Below are 19963 nucleotides of genomic sequence, written 5' to 3'. Positions count from 1 at the left end.
TGTTAACAAAGCTGTAGTTTTCAACATGATACTTTTTCAAAATATCAAAGCACTGAGGAGCACTGATAGAGTCACAGTTTTTCCTGCAAAACAACCGCAACTAATTCCATTAACATATGCAGTCACTATCTTGACAATTCATAACAAAGGTAATGCAAGTACAAAGTAAAACTGATGACAGGTGGAAAGGAAGCTTTTTAGAGTTACGTCGATAGTCACACCCATAATCCCATAACAGGATTTCCTCTATACAATAGCGCTGACACCAGTGTTCTGTACACCTTAACATCTCAGCTGCAAATAACAGAGAGTGGAAAAGGTGATATTTGGTGTGGACATGAATATTAGCCAGTCTAGGTTCTTCTATGCATTTTGGTCTTCTGTTCACATGGAAAATTGCGCAAATATCTGTGAACCCAGCATTTTCTGACTGAACCACAACATTTTATGCCATGGAATGAGAACACACTTATATTTCCATCAACTAAAAACGGTTGAGGTGAGGTTGACTTTAACTGGGCACTTGAGTTGCCGAAGAAAGAAAACAAACAGACAAAAAGAACAGTTGTCAAAAGTATATCAGCTCTAAATTAAGTGGCCTTGAGACCTTTGAAATGGCTTTTCACAAGTGCGCAAAAGAAAATATTAATTAAGTTCCCCTTTGCCAGCTCTGTCATTTTTTAAAAGGATTTATGTAGCTGTGTTCCCTATCAGTTTGGAAGGAGACACTGGAGAATTAGAGTCAGCTGAGAGAAGGAAGAAAAGTGGATGGGGAGTCAGTGGTCTGTGAAATCAAGCACTCTTTTAAAACAGGAACCGATGATCCAGCGATCTTGTAGTCAGCTAATCAGAGAATTTTGGTTCATTAAAAATGTTCGACTTGTTAGTTAGCTCTCCTTAGAAATCTGTTTGCTGCTCCAGTTAAACAGAAGCATTAACCAGCAAGCATCAAGTGCATCGTTTGGAAGAAAACCAGTTTAACAGTTGGTATGAGTGGAAATGATTGCTCCAAGGAATGGCTGCTTGATTCACTTTACAGTAAGTCCCATTACAGCTTGGAGCTCGTTGACTTCCTGTTACATTCCAGAAAAATGGCTAATGGGTGAGGGGAGTAGCAAATGTTAAATGTGGGTGAAAGAAAAAGCTAAACAGAGCAGATTAAAAAAAAACAACATTTGTTTTTTTGTTTTATTTGTAAAATGAGGTAACTCAGAGACAGCTACAAGCACATAATCAGACAATACAGAAAAGATATGGCTAAACAAACCAAAGGAAAACACTACTCACTAGTAGATCAAAACACCACTAAACTCACAGTCAGAACTCAAAGTACACCACTGAAGCTCACCACTCACCAAACGCTTTTACAGCAGTGTGATTGTGAGTGGCTCCTCAGGACAAATGGTTGGGGGGGTGAATGGGCGAAGTTATGGGATTGATAGCAACACCACAAGCCACCGATCAAAAAGAATACTATTCTCTCTTATGAAATCAAGGTAGGCCCAGCTTTAAGTTTTGTTTAGGCCCTGAAAATGTTGTCTGTATGCCTCTGGGTTAAATTTGTAGTCTAGCAAGATGGCACTCTTTAGTTTTTAATCTTGTGGCCAGTACATTGCTGTAGCTTTTTGCACAAAGGCCTCAAAGTAAGTCTCTACCAGTATAAGGAATGACTGCCTTTTGCATTTCTTGTTTACAGTCCAACAACAGAGGATGACGTTTAATGGGGCTGACAATTGTTTAAAGACAGGAAAAGACTTAAGGCTGTTGTTTTTGTATCTATAGTGTACGTATTAATGGAGGATTTGTGCGTGGTGAGGATGTGGACATGCATGAAAGCTATCTGGCCTGACTTACTGCATTGTGCAAAGGAGGAACACATTCCTCAGTTAACTTTATGTAATATTTGTTAGGACTGGCAAGTCATTTGATTAAAATAACATATAAATAACCAAATGCAAGTGTAAGACTGATGTTGACATTATTATCCCCCAAAAAACAACAACAACAACAACAACAAAAAAAAAAACAGTCGGGGAAGTCATCCCTAACAAATTACTGCAATTTATAAAGAACCTGTGGATGAATATATTAGTAAAAACAAAACAAGGAAAGAAGCCATAATTGAAAAGAAATTCAAATAGTAATCCATTTTGGAAAAATGACCCTAGTATATGAGCCACCTGTGAAATATTATTATTATATAATTATTCCGAGTAGTAATGGCAAAAACAAACATGCACACCCTCCTAAAGATTCAGCTGTGTGCATGTAAAAATAAATTTGTCAAAGCTCACCTGTGGCTGAGCTCCCCACAGCACCAGCAGCACAGGTGCAATGTAACACTGTGCTGTAAATCTTATGTTCTAGTTCAGGCTCTTTCGCCTGGTAACAAATATTGTGGCGCATATTCATTTTCACCTCAACACAACGTGCTGAAAGTTTTTTACCGTGAAGAAATTAGCCAAAGCAGGTCTGTCCTGATATAATTCTTCTATTGTTCAGAACTATTCAAATGTCACTAAAATGCCATTCTTACCTTTGACTATATAGTTGCATCAATACACTTCAATTACAGATCATATTCAACCCCAAGCGCAGAGTAGTATTACGTATCTGTCAAAGACAACCCTTCAGCACGGTTCAAACAAGGAAAAGCAAAAATCCGTTTAAAGGATTGTAAATGAGTGAGTCATGCTTAGTTCCATGGTCAAAATAGACTAGAATCATCTGAATACACGCCCAAAACATTAAGCTATAGAGTATAATTTTTGCTCTTAGCCATTGAAATAAAACAAACATCAGAATAGAAAATACAAGTCTCTAATACTGCATACAGTGGCAGAACAGGACAATATTAAATTGTTAGAAGTCGTGAGAAAAAAAGAAGAAGAAGTTATTCTGAAATAAATTGACGCAGTTAATTCCCTAGAAGCCCCTCTGTGTTTTGCTGGGATGAAACAGGATGAAACTGAGAGAAAAATAGGGATGGAGGAATAAAGAAAATTAGTAACGTAATCCCCAGCAGGATCAAAAGAGTGCGATTGGATTATATTTTGTTGCATCAGAGCAAATAAAAGATGTTTCAGATCAAAGGCAGTGATTTTCAGTTGGGGAATATGGAGATGCATTATTGAAGATTGAACAAAGTCCATTTGTGTGTGCGTATGCATGTGTGTGTGTGTGTGTGTGTGTGTGTGTGTGTGGTGGTGTTGGTGGTGGTGGTAGGGGCGGTCGTATTTGATGTCATAACTTGGGAAACATAGCCTCTCTTATTCAGCAGAGCTCTGTAACTCTACCTGGGCCTCTCATTGTGTCTTTATTTGTTTGATTTCAAGGGAGGGACGTTACAATAAAGCCAATCTGGAAATGAGATCAGGCTGTGACTGATGGTAATTACTTGCTGTCTACACCATTAAGAATTTAATGTAATTTCAGATAGACTTTCCTGGAAGGGGGGGTGGGGTGGAGCGGAGAGAGAGAGAGGGAAAGAGAAACAGAGAGAGAGGGAGAGAAAGAAAGATGGAAGGAAAAATAGCTGAACTGTATCTGTAATTTCTCCATGTATCTGCATGAGATTATGAAGAAAGACCTCTCTGAAACAAATGAACAACCACATAAATAAATGCATCGAAGCTTTCTAAAATACAACTAAATGTCTGATTAAAGTTGTAGCCGCATATAATATAAAACACAGAAAACTAAGGGTGTCTGTCACAAGTTCAAGAACACGATTTAAATCACGTTTATTCTGCCCTGGTCTGAGGATATCAAACTGGCTATCAGCAGGATCACCACTTGAAGTGATCAGTCATGTAGAAAAGCTGTGGGGTGCCTCTGTCTGTTTGGCCCCCTTTCCATCTGTTTCTAGAGATGTAAAACCCAGAAGAGGATTTATGTAACAAGATACATATATCAAACTCACTCTCCTGAAGATGAGAAAAAAACAAAAAGCAAAGGTTAAAGGTACTTTGGAAGACTGGGTGGGACTGAAGGATACAGTACAGATGAAATATCTTGATTTTTGACTGCAGAACAAATAGCTAGGATGCAGATTCATGCAGCAGGTTTGGATACCCCAAAGAAATCTTGTATTTATCAGTCTGTCACATCATTGTGAAGGAATATTGAGCCACTTTTCTTTACAGCATAGCTTTAGTTTATTCAGATAGTGAGCAATTCTTTATGCAGGCCCCTTCACAGAATTTCAGTCAGGCAGATGCCTGGACTTTGGGCTACTGCAATAGATTAAGTATCTTTTTTTCTCAGCCATTCTGTTGTAGATTTTCTGCTGTGCTTGGGATCATTGTCCAGTTGCATTACCAGTTTTTTTCCAAGATGGCCTCATATTTGACTACAATACTTTGGTATACAGAGGAGTGTTTGATTGACTCAGTGGCTTCAAGGTGCCCAGGTCCTGTGGGTGCAAAACAAGCCTAAATCATCACCCCTCCCACCATTGTGTTTTACGGTTATGACGAGGGTTTTTTGTGGATATGCTGTGTTTGGTTTTTCCAAATGTGGCGCTGTGCACTATGACCAGATGTCTCCACTTTGGTCTTGTCTGTCCAGAAGTCTTATTGTTTTTTCAGATGCAACTTTGCAAAAGCCATGTTGCCGCAGTCTGTACTGTCATGAACTTTAGGAGTCTTAGATGTAGCTCTTGGATGATGTGCACTTCTGGTAGATTGTGGTATTGTGGTAACACAAATCCTCCAGACCAGCAAATTATCAAAACTTCCATTATAGTAAGAAATGTTACTTATACATATGTACTAAAAGTGAACACGTGAGAAATAGCATGGTGCTTTTTTTCAACTTGTAGGCCACAACAGAGACATACAAGAGAAGAATTAATATTGAAGCCAAATGTATTCTTTCCACCTATTGAAACATCTTAAAATGAAATAAAAAAATCAGGTAATGGATTTGCATGTAACAAAATAAAGAGGAAGTGCTCAAAAATGTAAAAAGTAATCTGATGTCAAGATCCAATCTTACCATTTAATAACAGAAACCAGTGTTTGTTATTGCACACTGAACCATACTCTATCATCATAACATCTGGGTTTAGGCCAGCACAGACATAAAGGTCTTGTATGACTGTTTCCTGTCTCAACATGCTGAATGAAACGACTTATTGAAAGAGTCAGAACGGGTGAAAGAGAAATGAGACACGCTAAAGTGAGACCTCAGTTGTTATTACTGCAATTAATCACAATCTGTAGTTGTTTGCTCAGAGCAAGAAAAAAAAGAAAAGAAAAGAGAGAAGAAAAGAAATCTGCAAAATTTGTTATATTATGTGTCACTTGGCTTCAGACAATCTGTGTCTGGGCTAAGCTACTTGAAGTTACTAAGTTACTGTAGAATGACATCAGCAACATTATTAAGGTAAAGACTGAGTATCGCCTATGGCTGACACATGAGGAGAGACTAACATAGCACCTGTATTTGCAATGGTATTCTAGCATTGAAGGCTTTTTATAACACAGCCTTCCAGTTCCTGTAGTCACATACATCTAAAAATATCTTGATAAAAGCAAAAAATGAATTCATCAGTAACACAAAGAAATTCATATTTTAAGTTAATACAAATATTTAACCTCCTAAGACCCGAACTCTTCCACGGCATGCATTTTTGATTTCTCTTTGATATTTGGGTTGATTGGGTCCTGATGAATGTAAAAACAAAGAATTACCAGATTTTTTTTCTTTCTTTCTTTCTTTCTTTCTTTCTTTCTTTCTTTCTTTCTTTCTTTCTCTTTCTTTCTTTCTTTCTTTCTTTCTTTCTTTCTTTCTTTCTTTCTTTCTTTCTTTCTTTCTTTCTTTCTTTCTTTCTTTTTTTTTTTTTTTTACCTAATTTTTGTTTCTAAGAAAAATGAGAGCCACATATGAGGATATTCGTTTAAAATTTCGATAGAACAGTAGCAGAATAATGTCCTCGTAAGTGGATATCAGGCCCTTGTAGAGCAAAATTGAGTATTTTGGTCTAAATAACCCAAAATGTGATGTCCACATATGTGGACGCCAGGTCCTAGGAGGTTAAGACCATAGGAAGTATATTGAATGTGTGGCTGGATTACTCTTTTTCTTAATGAATGTTAAAGTCAGACCAATCAGTTACAGCTCTGATAGTACATGAGACTAATGATATTGATTTCCTTTATGTCACCCATATTATTACTTGTCTGAAATACATTATAGTATGCATCCAGCATACATATGCCCAAGGTGATTACTAAGGATTACACGGATCTATTTCCAGTTCCTGATGTGCTCTGTGCTTTAATGACGTGCTACTGTTAAAAATATAAGGCTGGTATTAACTTGAGAAACTGCGCTGGAGAATGTACTCTCAATACAGGTTTGTTTGCATTCTTGCTGTCTTGTGAAAGCCAAACCTGAACTGGTTTTAGAGGCATATAACACAACAGAGTGCATCACTTGGGAGGGTGCATACAGTAGTTAGCCCAGGTACAAAGAGTCCTAAAGCCTTTTTGCCCACATAACTTTCATAGCAAACATACAAATACAACAAAGAAGCACAGGGCAGAGAAAAAGCAGCTTTAAAACCAAAAGGCTTTCTGAGTTGATCTGTTGGGGGAGAATGTGTCAGAAGCACTTTCACACTTTCCAGATATATCCCAAAGTTGTTGTGGAATGAAAAGCACAGTGATTGCGAATACCACTCAAGAGAGGTGAGAAATGTGAATTTGATCCTCAAACACACCAGACACGAGCAGCTGTAGCACTATGTTTTTCCTTCTTAGTGGGACTCTTGGTATTACCTCACCAGGTCTGTTCTTCACAGGTGATGGCAACAACAATACAGAATCTCGTACTTTTGATCTTTAAGTCCTTCAGTGACACTCACACTTTGTGAGATCCAACAGGCAAGATGAAGTCTAAATGTATTTTTTATTAGGTGCCAATCAGTATCAATCAATGTCCTTCCTTACTTTAAAGTATATTTGCTTATTTAGATTGAATCAAAGGTAGAAAATCTACATTCTTTGTGTTTTTCAGTTTATTTTAATCTAAACTACAGGCTTGTTTTCTTTTAAGCATATAAATGACATTTATACCAGTCAATCTGAGCGGCAGGTACTTTAAAACCTTAAAGTTTAGACACACACGAGTGGATGTAGGATATATGTGTGATAGCAAGACATAATGAAATCAATACAGAATAAAATCCAGTGTATTATAAAAATAAAGTATCTTTAATAGTTACAAACAGTCTATCACAAACACTTGCATATTTTCACAGACACATTGAGAATTGCATGACTCTATAAAGGAAAGTGATGTATTTAACTTAAAAGTAACTTTTTTGACAAGTTTGGACACAGTTCCAGTAGCAAAGTGATGAAAATTTAATTTTTTTGTTGTTGTGCTGATTTGGCACAACAGCTGTATGGAATTTTTATTAATAAAAAGAAAAGAAAAGAAAAGAGGACAAAAACAAACAAACAAAACAAAACAAAAAAAACTCAAGGTGCACCTACAAGCTTTTTTTTCTGGAACTTTTAACCTAACATTATGTCACTCAATTATCATTTATATGTACTATATCATTGCACAACATCTGAGCAAAAGTAGAAAGTAAGACACAAGTGAAAACTCTGGGAAGAAACGTCTAGTTTGTTTGTTAGTCTAGTTTGGTCTGTTGTCATTGCGGTTGTCGTGTATAGAATGACGTTTTATGGCATTCACGTATTCTGTGTTAGCTTTTCCAATTCACTTTGATTGCCCTTTTCTGTATTACAGACCTCACGGTTACCTCATGAATATAGATAAACATTTAACTTGGAAATACATTCATTTTTCAATTATATTTGTAAAACCAATACAAGTGACAGATGGTGTAAAGAGATGCATTTTTTTCTCTAAAGCAGTGTCTCTTGTCCTTACCAATCAAATGCAAAACTTGTATATAAAGTTGCAAATCTTTTTATACAGTATTTACATGGGACCTTGGTAATATTCACTGAGCTACTGTGATGTTTTTGTGATGACACCGTTGCTGCCTGCCAACAGTTGACAGAAAGTGGTGGCATATGACAAAAAACAATCATCACAAAACCCAAAAGAGGAACTTCATGTAAGAGAAAGTTCTTACAGTGAGTTTTGTAAACATTCATGTAAACAGTGGTGGTGTTTTTTTCTTTTGAACGAGTGAACAACTGAACATCAGATGTTAGAGATCTGTCTGAGCTTTCTGTTCACAACCTGCATCGAGTCATTTTGAATTTTTAAAGGTATTTCCACTTCTGATCTTTTCATCCTGTTCTTTTTAAACCTCCTACAGCATATGTAAGATGTCAGCGTGACAACCAAGAAGAACAGCCCCAGACACGTCACTGAAAGAGCAATGAGGACAGGCTGACACGGGAACGGCTCATACCTCTCAGGCCCCTCTGCCATATGGCCAATGTACCAGGGCCTCTCCTCTACCTCTATGTCAGCCTCTCTGGTCAGCAGACTTTGAATGTAACTTTCATTACTCACTGTTTCATTGACAAAGAAGTTAACCATAACTGTTGAGTACAGCGGTTCAGGTTGACCATGATCACTGACCTTCACCAGAAGGCTGTATAGGCCACGATTGCTGAGCTCCCTCTTTAATGTGATATTTCCTGTTTCTGGGTCAATGGCAAAAGACCCGGGCTCACCGCCTTTCCTTTTAATGATACTGTAGGCGATCACAGCATTCATCCCTGTATCTTTATCCACAGCGTACACCTCTGTGATTGATGTTCCTGGTACAGTGTTGGGTAGCACTAGCATGTAAGACTGATTCGACTGAGGAAAGAGGACGATTGGTGGGTTGTCATTTACATCCAGCAGCAGCACGGTAACCATTGTGACAGAGGAGAGAGCAGGCTCCCCACCATCAACAGCCTCGATCCATAGCTGGTAGGTCCCCTGCTGCTCCCGGTCCAGTGATGTCTTTGCCCTCAGTGCCCCTCGGCCTGTGTCTATCATAAAAATGTCACTGCCATTCAGGATGGAGAGGGCCACCCAGCCATTTTCTCCAGCATCAGCATCAGTCACAGAGAGGACACCGATCTCACCATAACCTGGGAAGTTCTCTGGCACAAAGAAAGTGAAATCCTTGTTGATGAATCGCGGACTGTTGTCATTGCGATCTTGCACGGTCACCACCACTGTTGCAATTGACTCCCTCCTGGGTGTCCCCTGGTCCACCGCTCTCACGATGAACCGGTATGTCTCTTTCTCCTCACGGTCCAGCGATGTGGCCACAGTCAGGATACCTGTAACTCGATCCACAACAAAAATACCAGGGGCGTCGCCTCCGAGGAGGTAAAGAACTTCCCCTCTGCTTTCACTGTCCTGGTCTGACGCTTGGAGCTGAGTGAGAAAAGTGTTTGGTGGATTGTTTTCTTCAACTGATATCTCCACCAAAGACTGCTGAAACACAGGGGCATTGTCATTCTCGTCCAAAACTTGCACCTTAAGGAAGGTCTTGATAACGATCCCACGGGTGCTATTAGCAACCAAAATAAGATCATACTCCTGTGTCCTCTCAAAGTCCAAGGGCTCTGTTGTCTCCAACAGGTATTCATTCTTGAACAGCTGATAGGGGCTCAGCCTGAAGGGACCAGGTCCTTCCAAATAACAGTCCACCCTTTGGTTCTTATCAATGTTTTTAACAGTAAAAAAAGCAATTGGAGAAAAAGCTGGTTCAGATTCCTTTATTGTTACCACCCCATCTTTTTCTGGTGCAATGTACCGGGGTATGACAGTAGGGGGTCCAGTGACAACTTTGATGATATGGACAGTAACAGTGGCTACAGCAGGAATACAACCAGGTCCGGTAGCCAGAACAGTGAGTTTGTAAAATGTGGCTGTGCCAGTGTCTATTTTCCCTGCGAGCTTGATCACTCCTGTAATTTTGTCCAAATGGAACAAGCTCCTGGTGTCCCTTGGCACACGTTCACTGTAAGCATAGCTGATCTGAGCATTAGCACCAAGGTCAGGGTCAAAAGCATGCAGACGTGCCAAATGTACCCCTTTGGTGGTATTCCCATGCAGAGTGACATTAATTTGTGACTCTTTGAATTGGGGACAGTTATCATTCACATCCGTGATGACAATTTTCAAAGTCGCAGCGCCAAGTAGAGGAGGGGTCCCCCCATCCTCTGCAATTATATCGGTAATGTATTCCGCCTGAGTCTCTCGGTCCAAAGCTTCTGTCACAATGAGGAAAGGCGTCAGCTCACCTCCTTCATTCTCCTCAACATCCAATGTGAACATTCCAAAGTCATTAACCAGCCAGTAGGTTTGCACTCCATGAGGACCCAGGTCTGGGTCAACTGCCGATTGCTCTACTGCATAGCGAGCATTGATTGGTGCGTTTTCAGGGACAGACATAGTGATCTCATCCGTGGGGAACTTTGGCCTGTTGTCATTAACATCCTCAATTAAAATCTTTACTTTGACAAGCTGAAAGTATTGTTGAGGCAACACAAACACATCCAGTGAGAGGACACATCCCTGCCCCTCTAAGTTATCAGCACAGAGAGTCTCCCTGTCAATCTCTGTAGCAGATGTGTAAAGCTCCCCGGTGGTATTATTTAGGTTCACATACTGTTCACTGACCTTCTTTTGAGCGAGACTGAATATAAAGGGGGGGTCAACAGAGAAATCCAAATTTAAATCTACTCCAATAGCTCCTATAAAAGTCCCCCTTGGTAATCCCTCCTTTATCTTATAGATGAGCTCTTTTGCTTGACTGAAATTTGCCAAACAGGAAAGGGGGTTGGTGTAAAGCAAAAGGATGCACAATCCCTGTAAACACAAGAAAAAATGTTAAAAGATGAAGATGTTGTGGTTTAATTAAAGTTAGTAAAGAAATAGGTATTTGGGATATATTATTCTTATTCTCATTAAAAATATATATTTTGTTTTCCTATCAGTTACAGAGCTGTTCTGATACCTAAATAACATCCATATGATCAGTTTATGAAGTGTTTAAATCAGTCCCTGAAATTAGATTGTTATGAAATCAAGGTTTATTTGCACAAGTTTAAGAGGAAGATGAGAATGAAAAACAGTATGATGTATAAGGGCCTAATCCTATATCTGCCTTAATGATATGAAATGGTGCTCACAAAGCCATCTAACATATGTGTAGCTGCGTAACATTAAATTCTGTTTGTAAAGCAAATTGTTGTGAAACTTACCCATATTCTTCCTCTTTTGCTGAGTCTAGGATGTCTGCTGTTGAACATGTTTATGTCCGTTTATAGCACTTTCCACTCATAGCAGGAAGAGGAGCAGCTTAAGTAAGCCAGGCATTTTGAGCGTTGAGCTGTGCAGACCTCTGCTAAGTGCTATGCCTTATTTCTATCTGACTTGAACAAGTCATTCATCCCACTGCTGGCTCAGGACACTCCCACCATATGCAAATCAGGCCCTCGTGACAACCAATGAGAGACGATGGCAAGTGGGAAATCCACTTTGGTTCACAGATTCTTTTGTTTTTTTAAAGGACGCTATCAAAGCACATTGACACACCTGCATCTTCTACACACGCCCACACGGCTTCTGCAAACCTGTCTGTGTGGCAGACTAAAAACATATGATTGCCAACTGAGCTTATACTGACTCAGGAGACTAAGCCAGATGTAAAATATCAGGCGCCTACAGATTAGTTTAATCCAGCAGTAGTTAACAATCACAGCAGATATAAAAATCCACAGAATCAATTAAAGAAAATATATGACAAACTGTAAAATGTTTCTTACAACCCCTAAATGGAGACTTTGATTTTCTAAATGTATCTATAGACAGGAAAGTATATTGTTAGATGCAGACATGACTTAGATTGATCGTAAACATAAGCAAATTGTGAGATTCATTCAAATATGGCTTCTTCATACATGCAGAATATGGATGAAATCAATAAGTGAAAAATGAAAATATAATCAGCAAAGCCAGCAGAGAGGTGATCTTGGCATCATAAGTGGTGCAATGGTCAGACTCTGGATTGAGCCTCTAAATAAATCAACCCACTAATCCCCATGTGTTCTAAATGCCAGGCCAGCTGTTTGCTGGGATTGGAAGCATACTGCTCAGAGAAACTAAATGATTGAAGTTCTTTGGAAAAGGGCAGATTGAGACAGTCACACACACTCAGTATGTGTCATACTGTGTTAGGTATTTCTTCACTGCAAGGGTTGGTGGCTGGGCAAAACTGGGGCTTAATCTTAGTAACACACTTCATGCTTTTCCTTCTTTATTAGGTTAGAAATAGTAATAGTTGTCGTATTTTCTGTAATATTTTTGACGCACTTGGATAATGTAGCATATATTCCAGTGACAGAACTTGTAGTATAGTGAATAATCTCCAAGTAAATGTTACATCCTGTAACCAGAGTTTTTCTGGTCCATGCACTGAGCTCGGAAATATTTCTGTAAACACAGACTTAAGACATGATAGGCCAAGAGGCTTTAGAGCGTGGGAAAGAAGCAGATGAGGGAAATTAGACTCATTTGAAAGCTGCCTTTAGGTACAGAAGGTCTGAGGTTTAGTTGCTTGAGATGACATAACAGAATTATTAGTGTGAATGTTTAGCTTGGAGAAATACACCCATTAGTTTGATATACTATTTTTTTGTGAAATAGAATATTTTATTTAAAATCATATAAAAATGACAAATTTACTGGCGATAAGTAGCAATACAACCCCCCCCCCCCCCTCCAGTTGTACACCACAATAAAGCTGTTGGCATTACAGTCATATTAATTTCTTTATCTTCTACATCTCACAAAGATTTAAATCTAAGCGTATTAATTTTCTGTTTAAAATTGCAGTCGACAGCTCTACAATTTCTCAAGTGTATTAAGCAACAGGAATTTCAATATTTTATTTCTTTTTTGTGCATTCTGTAAAGTGGAAAAGTATTATTATATTACACTACAAAAGATTGAATGAGGCAAGAGGCCAAGGCCAAGAGGCAGTATTTTTTTGGCCTTAATTACATCATTTGCTGCTCTGTCTGTATGAGATGAGGCTGAGTAATCTTTTCCCAGATCTGCTAACAGATGTCCTGTAAACTTGGTCTTTTCATTTAATCAAAGGGCTGCTAAGCTATCTTGATATCCACAATACAGATTCATGGCTGTTAAGTAAGGAGGATAGAAGATGAAGAAGCAATACTATCTATCTATCTATCTATCTATCTATCTATCTATCTATCTATCTATCTATCTATCTATCTATCTATCTATCTATCTATCTATCTATCTATCTATCTATCTATCTATCTATCTATCTATCTATCTATCTATCTATCTATCTATCTATCTCAAACATACAGTGCATAAAATGAAACAGCAGATGTTTTCCATTTACAATTTGTGTAAATGTGGCTTTTCCAGAAATGAAAAAAATGCAACTTAGGCTACTTTGCAGTATGTAAAATTTTTGAGACTTCAGAGAAAGTTATAGGTTTTGTTAATTAACCTCCTAAGACCCGAACTCTTCCATGGCATGCATTTTTAATTTCTCTTTGATATTTGGGCTGATTGGGACCTGATGAATGCAAAAACAAAGAATTACCTTTTTTTTTTCTTTTTTTTTTTTTTTTACCTAATTTTTGTTTCTAAGAAAAATCATAGCCACATATGAGGATATTTGTTTAAAATTTTGATAGAACAGTAGCAGTATAATGTCCTTGTAAGTGGATATCAGGCCCTTGTAGAGCAAAATTGAGTATTTTGGTCTAAATAACCCAAAATGTGATGTCCACATATGTGGACACCAGGTCCTAGGAGGTTAATGTGATATATTGTATAAAAGCAATGTGACAAAAGAAAAGGAAAAAAAAGGAACTTCAAGTGTTGGTGCACTGTAGCAGCTATAAACCATATAAAGGCTACACATGAAAGGACTAAAGCTACCGACATGGCTTTAAGGAACTGGTGCTAAGAGGACCTATTAAACGTCAAGAAGAGATTTGGAATTTCAAGAAAGCTTTGAGATAAAACTACACCTGCTTGTCAGAAAAGGAAAGTGAAAGTACACATAACTACACAAAGGATTGTTAACAAGGAAGGTTTGATTTAACAACAAGGACAAGGACACAGTAGAACCTCAAATCCATTGTACAAGCTAGAGAAACTCTGGCAATACACACACACACACACACACACACACACACACACACACACACACACACACACACACACACACACACACACACACACACACACACACACACATATATAGTAATTAATGTGATTGTGCCAAAAATCAAAAGAAACTACATGTAGTTACTGCATATAGCTTGAAAAAACCCTGTTGTGTATGATTACTCATTTCCAGACACATGTACCATAGCTTTTTATTTTTTTGTAGAACTGCTTCTTGGCAAATCAATACACTGCAGTCGGAAATACTTGTTTTCTACCACTGAATTAATCAAACTTGTTTTTGCTGTGTTTATCACAAGCCGATAATTGTTGCAGATTAAGCACAGATTTCAGTTTAATGGAGTAGCAGACAATGAAATGTGGGTAAATTTATTCAACTGGGCAGAAATCCATTCAGTTCACATATATTATGTCAGTCATAGTTGAGTGGGAGCCACAGTAGAAAGCCCCTACAGTTACTTTACTTTGCAATACCGGGATGCATAATGGGAGCTATTAGCATATAGATATATCTTGACAAAGTCTCAGTATTAACCTTTAGCACTATGATAGAAGGGTAGGCCTAAATGCCAATAAAAAACCTATCTTGTTTCAATATTTCTGTTTGGGAACAACATTATCCAGCCGTGTGCTCTTAGTGCATCCCTCTGTCTCAAGAGGACAGTCTTCAGTATTGCCCACAGCATTACTACTCATCTCCAAGGAGGAGATAACAGATAGTGATTAGTTCTGCTCCTAGTAATGAGCAGGAGAACTATTTTTTTTAACATTATGGGAATATATTATTTTTTATTTAAGTAAGGTAGGAAAGAGTTATTATAAAGTAAGCAGTAGTTGTTCTTGCTCTGTCAGTGCCATCTACTGGTTGAATTAACATAAAAGAAGAAAAAAAGGTGTGTTTCGGCTACATGTTAACAGTCCAGATATATAGGACTACTTTGGTTGCATGTTTCTAGTTGGGCCCCAAATACCATCTTGGACCTAATCTATAGTTTTGTTATTACCTGCCTTGGTTTTATAGCTGAATTAGATCGCTACAAGTGTGAGAGTCGGGTCCAAGGCTAAAAACTTGCAAAAGTACTTATCCCTGATAACTCGATGATTTGTCATTTTTCCTGTGGAGACCCAATTTTCTCAAAGAGGGAAAGCTAGAAAGGAAAAATACTTTAAAATGTCTCTGTGGCTTGCCATTATAGAACCAATTTTGGTGTAAAATGGAGCTGTCCTAACATGATATTATACTACACAATTTCTGAACCCCAAAGGTCTATTTGTATTAACTGAAAAAGAAAGAAAGAAAAAAACTTCAACTGCTCTCCACCCCCTCCTCACATCTCCCCTGCTGCTTCTCTCTTCTTCTGTTTTCACCCATCAGTTTTTCTCCCTTTTCTGCTCTTGTCAGCTGCTAAAGATGCATCCTGGCACAAATGTAAGAAAGCTCATCTAAGGCTGGGAGAGAGAAGCAAGGCAAGAGTATGAAATAACACAAAATCCTTGTGAGCTCGTATTTGAGACAGACAGAGAAAAGAGATGGTAAGATAGTGAGGGAGTGTTAAACCGCAGAGTAGTGTGAGTGTGCCTTTGTGCCTGTGCAGGTGCAGACTGGATATATCATTGAGAACAGGTGCTGTGGTAAAATGTATGTCCCTCACAGCTGCAGCCAAGGAGATTACTAGCCCGGCTTCCTGGTAATGAAGTTTCTATCGATTGGCCCACCACAGGTTCTTGTTTCTGCCTGCTAACAGTGTGACTATTTCAAAGCCTCAGTTTGAGGTTTTTGAGTACATCATTAAGGTATAAAATTGAGTTTCCGGAAGGGTTCGATTTGTTGATGGAAAATAATCGCTTAGTAACTTTTTATACATCCATATCTCAAAAACTAAGTCAATTGTTGCCTCATTGGTTTTAGAGAAAATCAATTCTTGCTCCGGAAAAGGCTTTTTCATTCTGTTACTGCTGTGAAACAGCACATATTTAGTCCGGATCCAACACATTATACGGCTGACATTGTTTATTAATACAATACAATGACATATATATTTGGGAGCAGTGTACACCACAGATGCCTTTTATTTTATTTTGACAAAAAAATTAAACCACAGATTTAAGCAAACAGACTTTAGTGAGCATCTAATCAAATTTTGCCTCGCATAACAGTAATAATTTTAATTTCCTCAATAATCAGTAAGCGTGATTTTCAGGAGGCGCACAGAATAAAACAAAAATGGGAAATTGCAAAGAGAGATCGTAATACAGCTCAAAGCTGTTTAACTAATAGGGTAAGTTCCTGTAAATTTAACGCACGATGTTAAAACTGTAGAAATGGCTGATACAGTAGCTCAAACATTATTTCAAAGGCACACTGTTGAAAGCACAACATGTGGAACCTTGAAGTAGCTACAGCAACAGAAGACCATGCTGGATTTCATTTCTGTCAGCCAAGAACGGGATCACAAAGAGTGGATAGGAGAAGATTAGAAAAAAAGCATGAAATAAAAGTACCCAAGGCAAACATTGACGGCTATTATAAATTTAGTGAAATTTCATTTTCAAAGGGATGTCTATGACCTTGACTTTCATGAGCTGCCAAGCAGCTTTCATGAGCTACCTATCAGTAATAGGTACTGATATCATTGATTTTAATTTTTGTAACTGTACTTCTGAGTGTAATTTGAGATTTAGTTTGTCTGGTCATACAGGGGCTTGTTCTGTGCGTTATCAGGAATAGTTCAAAGTATATACACATTCTCCAGTACAAGAAGAAATTTGTATGAAGGAGACAATTTTCATTTGTTTACAAAAAACTATTAGACTTTGAGTTCACTTTAGGACATGAGCCAGAATTGTGAAAATGATGCTAAATTATGTCATGAACTGTTGTATTCTTAGTGTCACATCGGCACACACTGCATCCTTTGATATTCCTTCAAACCCATGATGTTTTCTGTTGTTGGTCTTTAAAGTGATCGGTGTTGAATTTACAGTTCTGGTCAGAAATTTACATCCACTCATCGTTGATATAAATGTCATGGTAATTTGGAGCTTTTAATGATTTCTTTGAACTGCTGTTTTACCAGAGTGGAATATATACATGCAAGAATCGGGTGGACAAGTTTGAATTTATTTTGAGATTTTCTCTAATCCAAACGGGGTCAAAAGTATACATAGAGGCTTAAATATATACAGTACATGCACTCACTTAAATAGTTAAATAAGTGTCCCTGGAGATTCTACAATATCTTTAAACGACATGGCCACAGCCTATTAACGTCTTTGGTCATGACTGACAACAGGTAGCTTTTTTTTTTGCCAGCATAGGTTTTTTTCTCCACTCATTCGACTGAAAAATACTCTGAACAATTTAAGAGTATAAGGAACCTAGTAAAAATCTAAGAAGGAAACATGTACATTTACACAAGTTGGGAACTCTTGGAGCCATTTCTAACTAAAACTGATTTCAAGACCATTAGTTCAAAGAACTGTACGTAAGTTATTCAGATGATTCACCACTTTGCCAAAGGACTGTGCACCCACTTCGTGTTTTACAAGAGATGAAAGATGTGTGCTGTACAATCAGTCCACCCTGGAAATAGAACAGTTCAAATAAATCTTACCACGACATTCATGCCCATGACGAGTGGATGTAAACTTCTGACCACAACTGTAGGTGGGTGTTAAATTAGCAAGATGAATGAAATCACAGGAATGACTCACTTCAACTATAAAACAGGTGTGTACAGAAACAATGGTGTAGCAACTGCAGTTGGGTCTTGTCAAAAAACCATTATATAAAAAAATCAAAATTAGATGAAAAAAAAATCCCAGTGGAAATTAAAATTGTCTGCCAACAGATGCAAACTGTGCACGAATACTCCGGAGATCTGCATAAAAGCTATTTCAGATTTTGTAAGGTGAGTTAACAGCATTTATGTTCTCTCATCCACTAAAACACCACTGCATGAGTTTTTGAATCAGTGTGTGAAAGCTTGAGGTCAGAACTTACTTACTCACAGTTTGGTGTCTGAAAAGTTCAAAATTGGGAACAAAAATGAAATACAAAAATCCCATCAGGAAGTGTCTTACCCTGGAAGACTCATATGCTTAGCCTCCTATTAATTCCAACATGTGAGATCTCCACATGATTTCAAGCTTATCTTGTGACTGCAACACAAAATGAACCCACAAGCAACACTCCGGGGTGCCATAATTTGAAGCATGATACTAGGACTGAAGCTCATGTGATGCCCTTGTGCTTAGAAGAATGTGCCAGACATATCTTTCCAACTTTACGCAAGGATGGGCCAAAGCTGATCTTCAACCCTGGGGGTGCTTTTGATTGACTGCACATACCCACAGTTCAACAACAAGGCTCTCTTTAAAAAAAAAAAATTCTTGGAATGGATAGTTTATAATTGGGAATGCAGTTCTACTGTTATCACAACATTTCACCTGGACACCCTCATCCGCTCTCTTCCTCCCCCATCCTTCCTTACCTCCCTTACACACACCTGCACACATAAGTACATATAAGTACCTTTACACCCACACGAACCCACGCATCTGTGATTTATCCATGTGACATGCTGAGATACATGCCCTCTCTGCAGACATGTCATCATTTCTCAAACAAACCTATCTTCAGCTATCTATTCATCCATCCATCCCAGCTGTCACAGGGTGCAAAAAGGGGTACACCCTGGACAGGTCACCAATCCATTATTGGCGAACCCCATCATTTATAACTAAGTTTTCATTCTTGTCTGTATTTCCTTCTTACATATTCATATTTTAAATGTTGCAGACATTTAGAAATTATTCCGACAATCATAATTTAAACCCCATCTGAGTCCCTCATCACACAAAGGTGTAGTCAAATGAGTCATTCGGAGTGAATCACCGAAATGCCATAAGGGCACAGATGAGAACTATGTGCCACTTAGCTGGAACTAAAGCTCGTGCAACGCCATGTGCAGTGACATAAACATACGCATGGAGGTGAGATAATTCCTAAAGGCATGGCCCTAAATTTGGCATTTTAAAGCGCCATACTGAAACCTCTACGTTCATGTGCAAAATGTCAACACTCCAATTCCTAACGTTTTGGAAATCCAAAATACTAAGTGTAACTTTTAAATCTGGAACTGGAATACATGCAAGTCCTGTCTGCCACATTACCATTTACTGATGTTTTGCAGATTTGAGCCTATGTGTTCATGCAACTTCAAGTAAACTGACTGAAGTAAAAAGTTCTCCTAAGCTGCAATTTAATAATACATTTAAAGGCACCGTTATTTACCAAGCTTAGGAATGTCTCTGGGATTTTTTTCCCTGTTTGTTCAAGGGTTTTATTGAGACAGCCGTTATATAATGTCATTTAAACCAGGCACAAGAACAAGACAGGCTAAATCATAAAGATTATACTGTACAGATCCAATTACTGTGAATGACAAACCTGGCCCAGCTGCTTGCTAATGCAACTGATGTGCAGCAATACATCATTGGGATGCTGTTGTTGTGTTGTTTTTATTGAGAACACTGAAGTGGCCTGATGTGACAGTGTGAGTGAAGATCCTGGGAGACAATGGACTTGCTCAAGGTCATATCTGACAGGACATTATGCTCAGAGCCTATCTGACTGTCTGAGGAGGAGCTGGAGGGGAATAAATACAGTATGCGTTTCCTGTCCTTCCCTTGCATCTTCCTCCTCTCTGTGGTTAGCATGCTGAGAAGGGCCCTTGAAGATACATTTTGCTTTGTACTCCAGATTACTTAATGGCTTGCA

The 19963-nt window shown here is 38.4% G+C and overlaps 1 protein-coding gene across 1 annotated transcript; it reads right to left on the bottom strand.

Moving 5' to 3' along the window:
• Window positions 1-7221: 7221 nt before the first annotated feature.
• LOC134627667 (protocadherin-20) lies at window positions 7222-11386 on the bottom strand. The gene is made up of 2 exons (XM_063473980.1): window positions 11208-11386; window positions 7222-10812 (listed from the first exon to the last, which is right to left on the bottom strand). The coding sequence occupies exons 1-2, from the start codon at window positions 11253-11255 to the stop codon at window positions 8191-8193; spliced, it is 2670 nt and encodes an 889-aa protein (XP_063330050.1). The 5' UTR covers window positions 11256-11386; the 3' UTR covers window positions 7222-8190.
• Window positions 11387-19963: the final 8577 nt, after the last annotated feature.

The sequence above is a fragment of the Pelmatolapia mariae genome, linkage group LG1, assembly GCF_036321145.2.
Source record: "Pelmatolapia mariae isolate MD_Pm_ZW linkage group LG1, Pm_UMD_F_2, whole genome shotgun sequence".
In the NCBI taxonomy this organism is placed as follows: domain Eukaryota; kingdom Metazoa; phylum Chordata; class Actinopteri; order Cichliformes; family Cichlidae; genus Pelmatolapia; species Pelmatolapia mariae.
This window is presented reverse-complemented; position numbering and strand designations above follow the sequence as displayed.

Excerpts from the sequence above, each read along its gene's own strand:
- LOC134627667 (XM_063473980.1), bottom strand. The coding sequence starts at position 11,255 with ATGTTCAACAGCAGACATCCTAGACTCAGCAAAAGAGGAAGAATATGG. Across the intron at positions 10,813-11,207 it reads GCAAAAGAGGAAGAATATGG|GGATTGTGCATCCTTTTGCT; the intron begins GTAAGTTTCACA and ends TTGTGTTTACAG.